Source organism: Chelmon rostratus, chromosome 10 (assembly GCF_017976325.1).
Source record: "Chelmon rostratus isolate fCheRos1 chromosome 10, fCheRos1.pri, whole genome shotgun sequence".
Classification (NCBI taxonomy): domain Eukaryota; kingdom Metazoa; phylum Chordata; class Actinopteri; order Chaetodontiformes; family Chaetodontidae; genus Chelmon; species Chelmon rostratus.
Window position 1 is genome coordinate 22,743,867 of NC_055667.1, and position 18,047 is coordinate 22,761,913.

At 42.1% G+C, this 18,047-nt stretch overlaps 2 protein-coding genes across 2 annotated transcripts; both read right to left on the reverse strand.

Annotated features, from left to right (window-relative positions):
- Positions 1-536: 536 nt before the first annotated feature.
- Positions 537-4,662, reverse strand: xkr5l (XK related 5-like). The gene is made up of 3 exons (XM_041946468.1): positions 4,127-4,662; positions 1,696-1,895; positions 537-1,492 (listed from the first exon to the last, which is right to left on the reverse strand). Exons 1-3 carry the CDS (start codon positions 4,660-4,662, stop codon positions 537-539), a joined length of 1,692 nt encoding a protein of 563 aa, XP_041802402.1.
- Positions 4,663-6,402: 1,740 nt separating this feature from the next.
- LOC121612277 (ras-related protein Rap-1A) lies at positions 6,403-16,699 on the reverse strand. Its single transcript, XM_041945059.1, has 9 exons — positions 16,645-16,699; positions 15,011-15,168; positions 12,229-12,316; positions 11,601-11,669; positions 11,422-11,478; positions 11,188-11,328; positions 9,694-9,837; positions 8,860-8,978; positions 6,403-7,125 (listed from the first exon to the last, which is right to left on the reverse strand). Exons 3-8 carry the CDS (start codon positions 12,283-12,285, stop codon positions 8,889-8,891), a joined length of 558 nt encoding a protein of 185 aa, XP_041800993.1. The 5' UTR covers positions 12,286-12,316; positions 15,011-15,168; positions 16,645-16,699; the 3' UTR covers positions 6,403-7,125; positions 8,860-8,888.
- Positions 16,700-18,047: the final 1,348 nt, after the last annotated feature.

The window sequence follows — 18,047 nt, forward strand, 5'->3', positions numbered from 1 at the left end:
AGCTTGTGTTTAAAATTACAGTGCGAGTTTACCTTCTCCTCTCCTGCTCACTCTTCTGCGTCGTGTTCAGTGGTGTTTCAGTTCTAGCTGCCATAAATAATCATGCATGTTGAAGGCTCGTCTCTGTTGTCGACCGCCTTGAGAGGATGTGCTGAAGCACCTTCACGGAGGAGGACTTTCTGCCTCTGATTGATAATCGTACAGCTGCACTACTCTGCCTACCTGTGCTTCTCTCTAAGCTCGCTGGACAGCGAGCTTCGCTGCCAACGTCGACCTCTTCCTGTACCACGCCCTGACCTGAGAAATGATACAGAAACCGAAATATGCACCATCATGAGTCAACATCACAGCATTTTGCCTTTGTAAAAAAATAAAGACACCACACTCCGTCCCCCTTCTTCGCCTGACAGTACAGAGAGCAATCAAGTAGGCGTGGAGCCGAAACAGACTGCTCAGTGAGAGTCATCCACCTGCCACTTTTACGAAAGGCAGGGCGTCCACACGGCAGCGAGCTGAGTCACAGCACCTTCAGCACATCACACGGTGGTCTCATACTCCATCACTTCTTTGGGTGTGCCCAGACAGCGGTACTGAATCCTTGGCGTGACCGGGGCAGCGCTTTCGAGCACCAGGATGGTTTTACGCAGCCGGCGGTCGATGAAGTGAGCATCCCAGGCGGGGTACTTCTTCCTGGGCAGGTCTATTCGGATGACAGGCCCCTCTGTCCTGGGTGTGAGGCGGGTCACTGGGGCCTGAGCTCCCCGAGGTGGTCGTACCTGAAACACGTCTCCATCGATCCCAGGTCCCTGGTCTCTGTCAGACCCTTTAGTTCTCTGCAGGGTCCTGGGAGGGCTGCTCACCAGGTCAGGGGGGAGGCTGGAGGCTGGGGAGGCCAGCGACTCCACAGGCACCTCCTTCTCCACAATATAACCCCACCCTGAGACTGGGCCGTCAGGGTGTACGAGACAGTAATACACAAACATGAAGAAGGTGCCCAGAGCGTAGCTGCTGGCCACCACGCACACCATGATGACGGCGTAGAAGTCTGAGGTAAGAGGGCCGCGGTACAGGTACCAGGCAGTGGTGAGCGCCACATTCTCGATGAACACAGTCAGGCTGTAGATGAGCATCCTGCAGCGAGTGCGGCCCTCTCTCACACTGAACCAGCAGAAAACGTACACGATGCCCACCATCATGTTATAGATGATCTCCTCCCATTTGGACATGCAGAAGTCTGTTTCGCCTTGAATTATCCAAAATGTCATGATGCACCAGTGGGCCACAATGAAGATGCCAAAGTAAAGCTGGAACACTGAGGCAAAGAGGGCGAAGGCCAGAGTGCGGGCCCCGATGGTGAACAGGTGCCACAGAATCTGAACTATGACGGCCTTGTAGGTCATGGGTAGCTTGTCGTCTCGGGAGTCCCTCAGGACTTTCTGATAGGAGGCGATCATCCAGGCGAGGGATATCAGCGAGGCAGAAGCTGAAAGCCCTGGGGACACAGAGGGAAGAGAGAGGCTGAGCAATTGAGACATGGAAATGACTCTGGGGTCGCTGTCTTACCATTTAGCGCAGCGAGAAAATACATTTCCTTGCTCTGTGGAGGCCTGATTGAGGCGAGCACAAGTGACTCATCATGCACAGTGTGGGCTGCAGACGTATGATTGACTGATGTGGTGATTTTGGGGCACTCACCCTGCAGGGGCAGCACCTGACTGGCCTGGATCATGATGCTGAGCTGCAGCACCAGCTGAGGGGCGCTCTTCAGGAAGGACTCCAGCAGACGCAGCATGCTGATGTCTGCGCTCTCAAACATCATGCGCCAGTAGTAGTGACGGCGCTCGGGGTCCCTGTGCCAGCGGCTCTGCACGCCCAAATACAGGGCGTGGACATACCTGCGTACCAGAGGCAGACCCGATTCAGACACATTCATCAGAGCATTTTGAAATAAAGTGAGAATTTTAGGGCTTAACACAGAGCTTCAAAAACTTTTGGACATCAAACACAGACTCTCAGAAGTCATAACTCATTATTCCAAACTCTGGGAGCTGTCAGTAGTTCTTGCCAAAAAGCTAGTTGCTTGCTCCTCTAGGATTTAGATTAGACTGAAACTGAACTAAGCAGCTCTGTGGTTTTAATTTTAGTTCAGGCATTGGAGGGGGTGACTGTAGAGTTTGTCTGCAATCTCTCTTCACATAAAATCAGTCAGAGGGCTGCAGAAGAATATGAGGGGCTGAGGAGAGAAAAGAAGCAAACGCTCTCAATCCACTCTTCAGATTGAAGGTTAGGGAGGAAAAAAAATAGCTCGCTATAAATCCCTTGTTGAACTCTTGAGCTTTGCTGACATGTGGTCCCACCCCCCCATCTTGCTCTATAATGACCTTGTATGACTAACGCACATCATTTTGTAGGCACATGCACTGTGCAAACACATTTCTGCACTAATGTGTTGACACGTGACATGCAAATATGAAACGTGTCGACGATTACCTTCATCACTGCACAGCACCTAATAGTTGGAAAAGGAATGGTGGTTGCCGCGGAGGACTGAAGCTATAAATGTCTCAGTGATTGCCTCGGGGAGAAGGGTCAGAAGAGCCCTATGTCAACAAGCCCAGTGAACCACAAGGGGAGTTTGTGTAACCCTTTTTTGTTCTGGTTCCTGCTACACAAAGTGTGCCTTGGGATGTAACACACTGATGAAATAGAGCATACATGCAGTAATGAGGGTCAAATGCTCAGGAGGACGCACACAAGCGCAAGCACACACACACACAGCTGCATCACGCTCACTGTGTCTGTAACACGACCCCACATCCCATCTCTTGTGCGCTGACATTTAATTCTGGTAGCTGGGCTAAATTGATCCCGATTCACCTGCCTAACTGTGTATCAGTGACGGATCATTCCTGAGTTAACAGCTGAAGGTAAAACACACAACGGTAATCCTCTTAATGTGCAGACACGCTGGTCTGAGAGCAGCAGCGATGAACGGCACAACACACACACACACACACACACACACACACACACACACAACAGCTTTAATGGCATTACCGGTAATTCTGTGCCGCCGCAATGTTTTAATGTGCTCCTGGACACACTCACACATAGAGGCCTAAGTCTCCAAGAGGAAATAAGGAATCAATATATATTACCCAAAGGGCTGTCTAAAGAGGCAGGAAGAGAGAGACCACAAAGGCAGACACAGACAGAAGCCTACAGATAAATCAAACAGCTGATTTGCATCTGATTTCATCATTACACATAATTTGTCTCTCTGTAACATCCCAGAGAGTCTGTAAAATAGAACTTGTCTTTGAGTAACATCGCATTTCGTCTAACCCTCCTCCCACCACAGTTCAGCTGAACGCCTCCCTCTGACTGGCAGCAGTTCAAGCCTGTCAAACCCTATCAGGGCACTGGAGGCTTGAGCGCTGCCTCACCATCGCTGACTGAGTAGCTGACCTACAGACCTACTACCATCCAAGTGAGAGTAATGCCACAGTGCACACTGGTTTGTTTTTAGTCTCGGAGCATGCCTGGTAATTAAACATGTTCGGGCTCTGCGGAGAGAAACGGGCTTACAGTCTCAAACCTGCCGGGAGATTTGAGAATATGGATTTTACAAACATAAAGAGAAGGAGCCTCAAGCTAAGAGCTGAAAATACACCAGACAGTGAGGGAGGCGGGTACACACATCACTGCAAATAGGAAGCAACTCTCATGACATTTATGACTATTCACTTTCTTCAGCAGTCACACTCCTTTTTTTATTTTTCTATATAAGGCGATTGGTGTGGAGCTGATGATTTTCCCGGGAGATGATTGACCTAAAAGCGCGTCAGGGGGTTGGGGGGAGGAGTGGGTGGAGTCTGATTCTCCCTTTCCAAGCTGGGGAGAAACGTCAAACAATACAAAAAGACTTTCTGGCATTTTGGGCACAGTCCTCCCTGAATGATTACGTTTCATAAGCGTTGAGCTACAGGGAGTGATGCTGGGCTTTGGAGACTGCATGTGCACACACACACACACACACACACACACACACACACAAGCAGATGCTGAATGCTGAATGTATAGTTTCCCCCTCCTCTCGGATCACGTTATGAGTGTTCAGACTTACCTCCAGACCTGTGCCAGCTGAAATATGTGAATGATGGCCTGGAAGAGCCACATGAAGACTCTGCAGCAGCCCCGGGCTCCTCCCCCGGTGCCCGGCCCCGGCAGCACCCCGGCCGCGGCAGTGCGGCCAGCGCCCCGCTCGCCGCTGCCCTTGGTGCTGAAGTCGCTCTCCTCCGCTCCCGACGCAGCCACCACGGCGGCCGCCGCCGTGCCGCTCTCGATGGTTTTCGAGAAATCGTAGGCGAACCATCGGAAGCTCAACACTTGCACGACCACGGACGGGACTATCACAAAGACCAGAGTCAGTGCAAAGCACCAGTAGTCCCTCCTTAGGTAGTAGTCCGCGGCCAGCCACAGGTCTGAGGCCCCGTCCGAGAAGAAGACCAAAAGGGCGCACAGCGTCCAGCAGCAGTCCGGGAGGGAGTAGCGCTGCTCGGCGGGACGGTGCTGAGGAGGCCGCGGGTCCGACCTGGAAGGACACTCGGGTGGGATTTCGTTTCGTAGAGAGACGGGTGCACCATCAGATTTCGCGGCCATGTTTGTTGTAGGGAAGAGAGTGAGTAAGAGATGGGAAAATGATGGAAGGGGGGGAGGGGGGTCGCGTAGCCTGTCGGTCTGTATGCATGCGTGCGGGAGAGAGGGAGGGGAAATGAGGCAGGGAGGAGGGCCGGGGTAGGTGAGAGAGATGGCGAGTCACCGAGTCATCAATCAGCGATGATAATACAGAGGAAATGGGATTTTAATTGCGACGACATAAAAGCTGCAGGTCTGGTCTGATGCCTCCAGGAACAAGGTTTCTGTCAATCAAAGGGGGCTTTGAGTGTTGGGTCCCAGCTGGAGGTTATCATCGTTCATATTCCTGCACAGGCTGGAGTCCACTTATACAGCAGGACCAGAGGAACTGCGACCTTTAGTGATTCAGAAATCAGCTTACTTCATACTAGTGGTTGCAGAAGTACTCCGATAAGTAAAAGTACAACAATCTAGAAACAGTACAAGGAACTGCATTCAAAACCGCACTTCTGTAAAAGCACATCAAAATTAAAATGCCTCGTTATGCAGCAAATTGCCTCTGTGACTGATGTACTACTGTATTATATATTACATTATTGGATAATACTGCATCAGTGTGATTGGCATTTTGTAGAGTTAAGCCACATGGTTCCAAACCCGGGGGTCAGGGGTCCTCAATAGGGTCACAAGATGCAGTGAATACGTTATAGGTCATAAGATGGTCACTGGGGCAGGAGAGAAGAAAAAAAAATAAAGTCTAATAAACACATTTGTTTAATTTTTTTTACTTTTTTCACTTTACTTTTTTGTGAAATATTGGATAATATCACCTCTTTAGGCTTTAAACAGTTATTTAAATGAAACCAGGTTTACAGGCAGATCTCTCTGGGGGACCTGTCAACAACTCAGCGACAAAAGACTCAAAGTATTTTTATGTAAAATGTTAATCTGTAAAGTAACTAAAGCTGACAGATAAATTGTGTTCTAGAAGCTATGTACTTCAAACCTGGTCCCATTTAAAGAAACTTCACTTACTTAGTAATAGTACTTTTTGAATTGTTATTCAGTGCAGTGCTTGAGTGAAGTTAATTTCCGTCACTGCATAGTTCAAATTCACAGGCACGCATCTATAGATATATTTGCACCTGTGTGCTCTGGTGTAAAGCTTCACATCTCAGACCGTCAGGGAATCATGAGGTTATATTTGCAGTGAAGTGTTACTGAACCATAAAGAGGCTTTTGTGTCTCACCATCATTCTGAGGTGTGCGAGTCCACCATCTGACCAGTCAGTTTCTATTCTGCTTTTGCTGCCTTCACCTCTCAGCCTGCAGTCAGGGTTCCTCTTTCTCTGCTCCTTCCTCTCTTGGCTCCAGCCTCTGCTGCAGCTCAGCTGACTCAACACCTCCGCTAAAACTCTCATGACTCGGGCTTAGGCTGTCACTTCTGCCAACAGGAAACACTATAGTTACACTTTCAGCTCGTCGAGGCCCTCTTGGAGGTATTGATCCTGTCACTGTCATTGATCCTGACCACACCTAAACCAGAACTTTACCAATACATTACAGCCTTCAGCTATTTTCTTCTGTGGAGAAAACACAATGGACAAAACCATTAAAAATGTTTTGTTTGCATTAGCTTCAGCACACATATTTTGAACAAATATTTAGAATTATACCTCATGATTATTAAAACAATGCTAAAATACTTAAGATGTTTAACAACACAACATGCAATCGTCATTAGAAAAGACAGGAGACCAAAAATAATGAAAATGTACTAAAATTTAATCATTCATAAAAGCTGGAAAATCATCTGTGACAGCAATATTAGAGTTGGTTTTAGTACAATATATTTTCAGCCTCAAGACACAAATCAGAACACACCATTTTCCCCATCAGTCTATAAAATACTAATTTCCTTAGCTTTATTATGCAAAAATGGAAGTAGAATATATTATGGGAAATATGGAAGGCTTGCAGCTTTCAATATAAAACAAAGTCACTTAGGAAAGATGTTATCTCATCAATACACATCCTTGTAAGTAGGAGCGAGTAACTTATGGACAATGATGCATCTCTGTTGACACTGTTAGTGCAGAAATGTAGGCCAACATTTCACATGTTTTCTTTTGCAAACGTATTGTCACAATATGCCAAAGACTGATGTTACTTTTGATAAAACATTTTAGTTCCCATACATGGATTTAAACCCACGGTCTCTTCTTTTACACCGATATTTCCAAAAGAAAGACACCTCGGAGAAGAAAACAAACTTAAAACAAAAAGAGTTGTCATCAGGCTGACAATACAAAAAAAAGGTGGATTTCTTTGCCATTAAAAAGCAGAGAAGAGTATCTTGAGAGTATGTGCCGTCTCCTGCCATTTTGCGAGTGGTGAAGTATCTCTGTCAGCCTTTTTCAAAATGCTCTGGAGAGGACTTGGAATGCTGGCACGATCCACTGGGAAACAGTTAATCATTACGAGTTTCTGCAAGCAAGAAAAAAAAAATGTCAGTGCATATTTAACATTGTGTAGAACATGAGCTGTTTGCAGAGAAAGAGGAGCCTCAGATGGGCGCAGAGGTCTCAAACTCAAATGACATGAGAGCCACTGGGCAGGCCGTTCTATAGTGGATCAATCAGCAATGTTTCCATCCCCTCCCTGTTGCACTGCTCTGCAGGTTCAGTTAAGTACTGCCTCTGACATTGTACGCTTAGCTAACAGCAACTTCCTCCTTGCAGATGAGACAGGAAGCAGTCCTGCTAAATCTCCATGAAAATACAATCAGCTGTCTACGTCTCTTGAAACAGTCTGTGCTGCAGGTAAACCGCTCTTTCAGGTTTAAAAGGAGACATTTTGGTGCCAGGTGTGTCTCTGTAAATCAGAGTGCTGCTAGTCTGAGTTTAAGTGCTTTTGTTGCAGCTTGTTAAATGTAAAATAAACAGCCTGTTTTTATGCTGCAGTTTGGCAGGCTTACAATAAAATTAAATTACTCTAAAATCAAATGTGGGGGGGAAAAAAAACATCCTCAAAGAGTGGGAAACCTGAGAAAACTGTGTTGTGGGCCAGCAGTTTGAGACCTCTACCTGAATCTGCTTTGGGCCTTAATCCCAGTGAAATAAAGACAGCAATTAAAAAGACTTCAATTCACTTAAGCGGCCAGAATGAACCACCAGTGGCTACAGCAGTTTGGACGAATGTAAGACATCCTCTCAGGTCATAACGTTCTTACAGAACAAAAGGTTTGAGGCCACTAATATAAACCAGTGTTTTTACAAATTTATCCCTGCAACACAAATCATACATTTAAAAGGAAAAGTTCACATTTTTTCTGTTTAAAACAACAGTCAGGTGACTATATGAACATTTAAACGAATGAACAGCGGGAATGATTACAGTAAATGAGACTTGGTAACTTGGTAAAAGCTCATCATAGTGATCCAAAGCTGTGTCATTTCATTTGAAAAGTCAGCATTATATTCACTGATGGACTTACATCTCTCAACCAAGCTTCAAGTCTCCAGAGGTTGATTTTAACATCAAAGTGTGATGACTGTAAAACAGTTATTTACAGCACACACAAGCTAGAGGCCCACACAAACACACTATGGTCTGCTTTGGGAAACAGTGGCAGGTAATGTAAAGTCTAGTGTATTGGCACAGTGCATTATTTGTAGAAAACGCAGAAACACTGTTATACTGAAGTGCAGTTCTAATGCTTCAACAGCAGGTGGAGCCACAACATTCATGGCAGGTCTAACAACTTGACACATTTGCATAAAACATTATGGACCATCTGTGTAAAAATTAAAAGGTGAATCACTCAAATTGATTCTACACATTTAGGTTTCAGTAAATCGACCAACACTGAACAACGGTTCCAGGTACATATGAAGACAGAGGATGGTATGACTGATGGCACCACGAGGCAAAAAGGGGACTGAGGAGGGCTTCCGTTAATTAATTTAACCCCCTACCCCACCAACAAAAGCTTTACTCTTAAACCTACAGTGACGCTTTATGAGTCATCATTGTTTCAGCAACAGCAGTAATGTTTTCAACATCCATCTACTGAGTTTATCCTGTTACTGCAATACAATACAGGCTTGCTTTAATAATTACGGCAATAAACCTCCAAACATTCAGTGACAATCCAGAGCTCAGAGAGCAGAGGGAGCTCTGAACATGTCTGGAATAAATTTTGTTTCAACACCCACTCACCTGGCCTGGAGCTACTGTGGGAGGGCATTTTAGAGCAGTGTGCAACTCGACTTCTTTTTTGTCTTCTTCTTTTCCATCGGCGTTTTTCTGTTGATCTGTCGCACCAGATCATAGAAAATCTACAACAGAGGAAATTCCACGGTTTTAACATTTTGCTGCAGCAAAGAACACAAAACTAATATCTTGCAGTGAAAAGTCACCGATTCTATTTCAGCCATTTTTCTTGCTCGTATGATGGAAGTAGAGGATGTCGTTACATGGAGGCTTGCAGCTCTTCGTAAAACTGAACAACAACGTCACCCACGAACGAATTTTTCTTATCAAAACAAAAGAAACAATACGCATTTTGTGTCACTATTAAAAGCAGAAATGTATGAGCAGGCCACAAATCTGCAACAGTAAATTGATAAATCGATGAATTCATTGCCAGAAAATTAACAAGCAACTACTTTGATTATTGATTTTTGGCTCTGAGTAATTTTTCAAGTTAAAAATGCCAAAAATCCTCTGATTTCTAGCACATCAAATGTGAATATTTTGTGTTTTATCTGATCTTATATGATAGCAAACTGAATATCTTAGAAGATTTGTCACCTTGGGCTTTAAGAAATTGTCATGGGCATTTTCACTTTTTATGATCAGCTATAGACCAAGCCATTAAACAACAAAATCACCAGACTGATTATCAATAACAAATATAATTGTTAGTTGCAGCTGTAGAGGGTTTTTAACATTTCACGTGATTCCTTTTTTTAAATGATCCAAACAGCCCAACACTTCAGTCTTCTTCTTTCTGGTCAATATACACGTGTGTGATATAGTAGCATTACTGACCTCATTAACATTGATCTTTGATTTAGCTGAAGTCTCTAAAAAGGCACAGTTGTTCCACTGACGGGCCAGGTTCTGACCCTGCTCCTTGCCAACCACTCGTTCGTCCTCCAGGTCACATTTGTTTCCCACCAGGATCATGGGAACCTGATTAACAGAAATGTCAAAGTTAAGACATTGATTACTCCGTACAGCATTTTCAACACTGTGTTTTCATCACCTGGTGCTGTTTTATGATCTCACATTTTCAACAGCAAAATGTGCACAAAGTGACACCTTAACAAAGAGACCAAGCAAGCAACCAGCGATGAATAAATAAAGCACACACTCAGCATGCTGTACATCCTCTCTCTAAATTAAGAGATGAAGAGAGCAAGACTGAAAGCGGCAGATAGCATCTAACAACAGCTCTGACATTTCCACCCTGTCACTAAGTTCCTGCCCCCCTTCGCTCTGCCCTCTCTCCCACAGAGCTGACTTTAATGAGGGGGTGATGAGCCTGAGAGGCGACACCAGCAGATTATACAGAGAAACACCAAAGGTTATCATTGAAGAGAAGCTCTCCATAGATGTATTAAAAGAATGTGTTATATAGGGGAAAAAAACAAAAAACAATGTCACAACAATAAGGAAAAATGCATTTTAATACTGATATTACTTGATGAAACATACAGAATGAAAACCATGTTTCTGCAAATGTGTTAAATTTGAATTGTGGAAAGTGAAGGATTGAATATTTCTTTATCCATTTTTTATTTTTTCCTCTTCTATATCATCCCAGTTACATTTTACAATAATGTCCTAATTGACATTATTCACATGTATGTATGGAGTTGTTTTTTGTTGCACACTGAGTTCACTCCCTCATACTCTGTGATCATGTCTGGCCAACAGCAGGCCCAGTGTTTGTTCCTCCTTCTGCTCATGAGAAAAAAAGAGATCTGTTTTTACTGAAGTGTTTCCTTTTTGGATTGAGGAAATGCTCCTGCATAAATAATTCAAAAATCTGAACAATGTGGTGTCACAAAGCTGAAAACAGATCTGTTTTTAGAGCTTTTCTGATTAATTGACCAATCAATCAATCAATAGGTAATTAATCTGCAACTACTTTTGTGATTTAAGAGTTTAATCATTTATGTAAGGGTTTAAGCAAAAGTGCAAAACATTTGATGGTTCCAACTTCTCAAATGGGAGAATGTGTTGCTTTTGCAAGATAGTAAATTTTATATTATTGGCAAAGAAGATATATGATAACATTAGTCTGGGTTTACAAAATTGGGATTTCTGATATTTATGGACCAAACAATGATTTGAAAAGTAATTAGCAAATTTGCTGCTCTACTTCTTCTGGAGACACGGTTCATCACACATGATATTAATGAAAAATACACTGCCAATGAAGATAGCAGTATGTTCATGTTGCCATGTTTCACATTTCCTGCTGTACAATTACTGATTAAAAAGGAAAAGTATGAATGAGAAGAGTATAACACTCACATCCTCAGTGTCCTTTACTCGCAGGATCTGTTCCCGGAGGTCCTGTAGGTCGTTAAATGTTGACTGTGCTGTAATGGAGTACACCAAAGCAAAACCTTGGCCATTCTTCATATACAGGTCCCTCATAGCTGTGAACTGTTCCTATAGAAACAATAACAGACGGGAGAAGCCATCAGGAGCCTGTTTGCATTTATCTTGTAAGACCCATCCACCTGATACTCTGACGTGACTTACTGTTCCAGCCGTGTCAAGGATTTCAAGCATACACTGCTGCCCATCGACCTCGACTTGCTGTTGGAGAAAAACAAACAAATACATTAATATAGGTGAAAGCATTTAAGCAGCCAATAATTGAGCTGCTTTGAAAAAGTTCAGGAGGTCAAATGAAGTGTGTAAAGTGTTTCTGAGCTTACCTTTCTGTAGGAGTCTTCTATTGTGGGGTCATACTTCTCCACAAAAATGCCTTGCACAAATTGGACTGTCTGAAATGGACAAATGAAGCAAAGTAAAACATCAAGACACAATATCATTACTAATCAAACTGGCAAACTTGTTAATTACCATGTAGTTTACACTGTTTGCAATACTTCACCCACATCTGTTTCGCAAGTTAAAAATTCACTTATTGTAGATTCAAATATTACGACACATCATCAACATCTCTGACTGGAAGCCAATTTAATTTCAAAGCAAAGATAATTTGTATTCTTGAAGCTGCACAGCTCATAAGGCTTATTCATGCCTCCTGGTCCCTATTTTGTTTATAGTTGTCTCTGCCAATATCACATCAACAAATACTTATAATTGCAGAATAAATTTGTGTACCACAGTGAAGTTTTTGTAGCGTTATGAATCCAACTCTTCATTTCTTTTTAGATATTTTGTTAAACATAATTTGCCTTCTCATTGTAAACACTGTAATTAATTGCAGATAGCATAATAATCACGTCAATAACACCATGTGACTATAAAAACTGTAATGAACATATGACTCAGTTGTCCGTGCTGCTGAGTCCCTCTGTGGTAGCGGCCATTACTCACCAGTGCTGATTTTCCCACGCCTCCTGATCCCAGCACCACTAGCTTGTACTCGCGCATGTTGGGCAACTTCACTGGACAGCACAAGGGTCTGTAAAAGGAGAGAGGAAGAATGAGAAAGTGAGACAGAGGATCTTTGTGTCATTTTCAGCAACAGAAAAAAACCTAATGAGCCAGATAAATCTACACAAGCTTTAACTTTATCCTAATTACCCTGAGCCAAGGACAATATCATTATTCTTGATTCTTGGCGATGCCGCTGCGGAGCACTCCGCTGTTTGATGTCTTTTGCTGTGGTTGTATTTGTCTGACTGTTGCCACAGACAAGGATAACAAATGAAACTAAACAAAATCTAAATGAAATTAAGGATAAATTTAATAACCTAACAGGAATTAATTCATACGACATCCATTATTCAGTTTCTACAAAATTGTTTCATTTTAATCTTAATAAAAAATCTCCCTAGCAGTGTTTTTAGACTGCCATCGACACAAACAAGTCACTGTGAGTCTATTCTACTTGCAACAAAAGACTGTGTCTCTCAGTATGTACAGTGACTGAAGTAGTGAAGTTACTGACTGAGCTGGTGTCAGTGCGAACACCCTGTCAATACAGCATCACTGCTAACATCAGCAGATTAAAATGTCGTTTCTCTGCCAAAAAATGAGTTCTTTTTCCCACCCATTACCATGGGACTTCTGCTGTCATGTCAATGGAGGCGTTGCTTTAAATAAAATGATGGGCTTCCTTAACTCCAGTGTTTCACTCAGTAGTAGCACTGGCATCAAAGAATAACTAAGTGCCTTTACAGTAAAAACGTGTACCCATATGACCCATATGGACTCCAGATTCTTAAAATGACAGTGTAGTCACTAGGTATCAGTTCCAGTGCCACAAATAACCTAATCTCATTACAATATGGAGGAGAAAGGCCACAGAGAATGACCTATCATCAACTCCATCAGGCTGACACAGTTTAGACAGCGTATGTGGCCTAGAAAATACCAGCCAGAAGAACTGACACAGGCATGAAAATGTTTAGGATGAAGACGCTTTTCTTCAAACAATCTGTAATCGTCCAGGGTTGGTTCCTAAAGCAACAACATCTTTGACAACTTTGCTGATTATTATTATTACCGTACATGCATTATTAAGCAATTGAGCAACACAGAGGGCTTTTCTTCTGTGGTGCTGTTTACTATCACAATGTTATGTAATGTTCATGTTTTTTGCCTTGTGAAGGTTGAAAATGTGACTGACGACATCACACTGATAATCAAAACCATCATTGTTGGGTTTACATGACATGAACATTTTAAAGATGACTAGATGACGCTGACTACGGGTATCAGCTTGCCATTGGCCAAATGAAAAGGCCTCAAATAGGCAGCCAATGGCAGACCCTTCTGCTGTCTGCACACTACCATTTTCAAAATCACCATCGCTACAGGAAACAGCCTCTGAGCTGGCAACCAACACACTGATCTATGCTAAAAAAGGTAAGTTACCCTAATCTGGTTGCTAGTAGTACAAATGTAAACAAGCTAGCAGCTGTTTTCCTTTATTTTGCAGGGATTTCATATTTTAATGCCAGGCCTTGCCTCCCCATGTGCAAATGTTCCATCAAAACCAAGTTCCAAGATGGGGACAGCCAGACCTTTCTGATACAGCACTGAAGAAAGAGATATGTCTGGCTATGCAAGGCTATTTCAGAGAAAACTTGGCTAATTTGCTTAGTCTTTTGATATATCTGACTGAAAGGGGATGTGAAATTAGAGTTTTCATGCTTAGTTACATCTAAATAGCAAATGAACTCTGGTTTTAGGTGAAGTTCAGAGATAATGAGTAGCAGCAGAAAAACTCATCTCAAAAAACATGATCTTAGCCAATAGTCACATAGCAAAACTGTTCCCGAACATGTTCAGAGGCACATGTGGTGAAAAGTGCTTTTGAGGACCTGTGTTTTAAAGGCCATTCTGAAATGCAAATGTAATCTTCATTTGATGTACAAATGTCAAAGAGGGGGTGATGCACAGTAAAAATCTAATTTAAGAACCTCTTTGAATCTACTAATCATACTAGGTCTGTCGGACATTTGTCAAATGTTGAGACAAACAATACAAAAACCACTCTGTCACACTCGACTGGCATTTGCAATTCTAACTACGATGTATGAAGCACCACCAGAAACCCACAGTGTGAGACAGGCACACGAGGCACTCTACAAAGAGCCATTGTAATGACCCTCCTCTACTCAAGTACACCATACAAACAGAAAATGGAGATCAGAGGGTGCATGCATGACCGCTGCACTGAAATCATTACCAGGGTGAGGGGGTGCAGCTAAGGTTGACGCCAACATGCGCCTGATGCATTTGTTAGCATAAAAATGTATGTTAAGGCACACCATTCTTTGTTTAAAAAGTAAATTATGTGGGTGTCACAAAACTTTATTGGAAACCTGGATATCAGATAAGAAAACTAAGCCTTCCTCTGATTAGATATGAGCCTGGATTCAAACATTTCAAGTATCAAGCACTTGAGCTGACAACCTTCACCAATCCTACTTATGAATTTTACTGGCTTTGCTGAGTGTCTCCTTGTTGGTAGGCCACAGTGCTTACAGCTAATAAAGACTTTATCCCACATTTATGATCAAGAAGAAAATGTGAACATCTACCCCAATCTAAAAATGAACAAAGCCTCATATATTAAATGCATTTTGCACAAAACAGTGGGAAACAAAAAAAGACACATTCATGCTGTGAAAACAACTTAACCTACTCTGTACACGGCTGCTGCAGATGACAAATCCCTCTACATCTGGGGAGGATGGGGGCCCGGCAGATGCTCAGGTACAATGATGTCAGCGGGAAGGTGCTGAGGGTCGGTTGGGTGCCAGAAAGTTAGGCCACACCAAACTGTTCAGACAGGAAACTGGCCTAAATGTGACCAAATGTTGAAGTGTTTACATTCAGATCAGCACTACGTTATCAGTCTACATAAAACTGGAGTCACTAAAAACTCAAAGCGTTGCTTATATGTTTAGAGAGGAGAAGAGAGAGAAGAAACACAGTTTGAGTAGCATTGGAAAACCAGTCAATTGGAATAATTATTGAAATCATCTGCTGTGCAGTGGGCGCAATCACAGAGTGTGCTGATTATGTTTTGGAGGGATGACTCTCTGTTGCCAGATTTAGTGCTATTTGAATCTATTTTATGGAGTCTGAAGGTGTAAATGTTGCAGGTTCCATAACAAACAAAACAGTTAACTTACTCCATATAACACCTGTTGCTCATCAACACACAAGCACATTTGTTTGTGTAAAACATTCATGCACATGCACATTTTTTTTTTTTTAAATCGTGGCTAACTGGGCCACTCAAACTACTTTGCAGTTCAATTCAAAATACAGAAAATCTTTACACAAACAAACTTCTGGATGACGTCCTTTACCAGAACCTTTAAATATGTTTGCCTCGACTACTTAAGTCAAACGGGTAACGCTATGTTGGCATGTGAAACATTACATTAAAATGAACTTATTTTCGGGACAACTTGTAGGGTAGTTGGTTTCGAAAGGAAGGGTGTGGCTATTAGTTTCCCAATGCAATAGACTGTGGCTGTTCACCGTTTAAAATGATTCGTCAAAGTCGGCCGTATTAATGGGTCAACAAAACTAAAACGTGAATTTACCTCAAAGTTTGAGAGGTCGCTGCCAAAAAATAGCTCGATTGCGACTACGCTCCAATCACTCATATGTTAGCATTCAGCTAGCAACGTTTGGTAAACGCTAGCTAACGTTTTTGGGTGTTAGCCTGGAAAAGATACGGCGAGCTGTGCGGCACAAACACTGTGTTAACTAACGTTGGCTCAGCAGACAAGAAAAAAGTTGAGCTCACGGTTTAACTTTAGTTCACGCCTGAGAAACATTAAAGTCCATTTTAAGTTGCCAAACGGTTAACATGAACTATTTAGCCTACATTTAGGGCTAATAAGTTAGTTAGCCAGTTAGCATTAGGCTGAACTCTCAAATATCGTTTTGTATGTCATCTAACGTTTGAGCCTTCGGGCGTTTTCGTTAACGTGTTGATAAGCTATTAAATATCTGAAGCGAGTGAGATACAATAGTACATCAAATCACTTGAATCACAAACCATATTTGTATCGACAACTCGTTAGTTAGTCATTAGCTGACGTTAGCTACTGAGTCCAGGCATCTAGGTTAGCTTGTAAGCTAAGCTATTTGGCTCCCAAAAATGATTTCACTAGAGTGGAGCCAGGACTCATTTTAGTGTCTCGCCGGAGACAATCAAGTATTTAGGGACTAATCGTTAAACTAATGAAGTCACAAGCTGGATAATTAGCTATTAAATTGCTAATTTTACACAGGGGTAAAGCTTCACAGGAGACTTACCGTGTTCCGCTATGTGTGCGCTAAATCTCACACTGGGTGAATGTACGGAAGGGTCAGGACAGCAGCTACTGATTGGATCAGGATCAGCCTATCACAGCCTTCCAGGTTAGGGTCTAATTTAAACCTCTTCAGTTCAAACAGTTTCATTCTCTGATTGAAGTGTTTTCAGTACAGCCATCAACAGCATGACACACTGGGAAATGCAAAGCATGTTTCTTTTATAGAGCTGGGATATCACGCGTAATTGTGTGAATAGTGCATTTACTTAAGTTATGTACTTCACTACCTGTACTTTACCTGTACATTTCATCATGTTATACAACAATTCAGAAATGATTGTACTTTTTGCCTCACTATTAATTACTAGTTACTTTACATATAAAGATTTTATATACAAATCATATGATTATCATTTTTAAATATGAGGCATTGCTTTAGATTGAACTACCAGTGCCGGAAGAAGCATTCAGATCATTTACTTTAACGAAAGTATAAATATGACAGTGTGAAAGTACTACATCCTGCATTCAACACCTCACCTACCAGTAACCTATGCAAGTACAATTAAGAAAATGTACTTAAAATATCAAAAGTAAAAATGTTCATGCCCAAAAATGCTCCCTGTCAGTGGATTTATATTACTGCTACATTTAACTTCTGTAGATGTTTCAGGTTGAGCTCATGTGAATTACTTTATATACTGTTGGGTAGTTTTATCTACAGTAATGCATCGTTTTCTATAAGATCATCATATGATTGGGGCGTTGCTGTCCTGTTTTCAGCTTTGTGACGATGCATTTTCCAGCTAATCCAAGAGGCTTTTTAAAGACTTTATTTAACTTAAGAAAGAGAAAAATTCTCAACCGATTAAGGAACACCTCCTGGAGGTTTTCACTGGACAGGAAGGGTTTGAAAAAGTGTAATCTGAAAAGTAGCTAGTAACTGAAGTGTAACGCTGCTTAAATGGAAATACTCCAGTAAAGTGAATTTATGCAATACTTGAGTAAATGTACTCATTTATACTCCACAACTGTAAACTACCCACCAGTTAAAATTAGCTCCAATATTCTTACACATGAATGAATCAGTAATACTTATCCATTATAGTACCATAACACTCACAGGGGCCATTGATTACTTTTACTTTTCATACTTTCAGTACAATGTTGCTAATAATAGCTACTCACATGCAGAACTTTTACTTACAGTATACTTGCTTACTTAATGGCTCTGAATACTTCTTTAACTACCAGGAAAGTATTTGCATTTACTTATGCTAGCGTTACAATGCATTTCATAAACAAATGGATTGATATAAAAAAAATAAAAGACTCAGTATTTCCTGTAATGACTGAAAGGGTTTAATCTCGATGTGTGCATGATGCATGTTTTCTATAGGACAA

Coding starts and splice junctions, on each gene's coding strand:
- LOC121612277 (XM_041945059.1), bottom strand. CDS start 12,285: ATGCGCGAGTACAAGCTAGTGGTGCTGGGATCAGGAGGCGTGGGAAAA. Junction 11,479..11,600: donor TAGAAGACTCCTACAGAAAG/GTAAGCTCAGAA, acceptor TTTCTCCAACAG/CAAGTCGAGGTCGATGGGCA. Junction 9,838..11,187: donor GAGTAAAGGACACTGAGGAT/GTGAGTGTTATA, acceptor TCTGTTAATCAG/GTTCCCATGATCCTGGTGGG.
- xkr5l (XM_041946468.1), bottom strand. CDS start 4,662: ATGGCCGCGAAATCTGATGGTGCACCCGTCTCTCTACGAAACGAAATC. Junction 1,896..4,126: donor CAGCTGGCACAGGTCTGGAG/GTAAGTCTGAAC, acceptor TCTGGTACGCAG/GTATGTCCACGCCCTGTATT. Junction 1,493..1,695: donor TCAGGTGCTGCCCCTGCAGG/GTGAGTGCCCCA, acceptor CTGTGTCCCCAG/GGCTTTCAGCTTCTGCCTCG.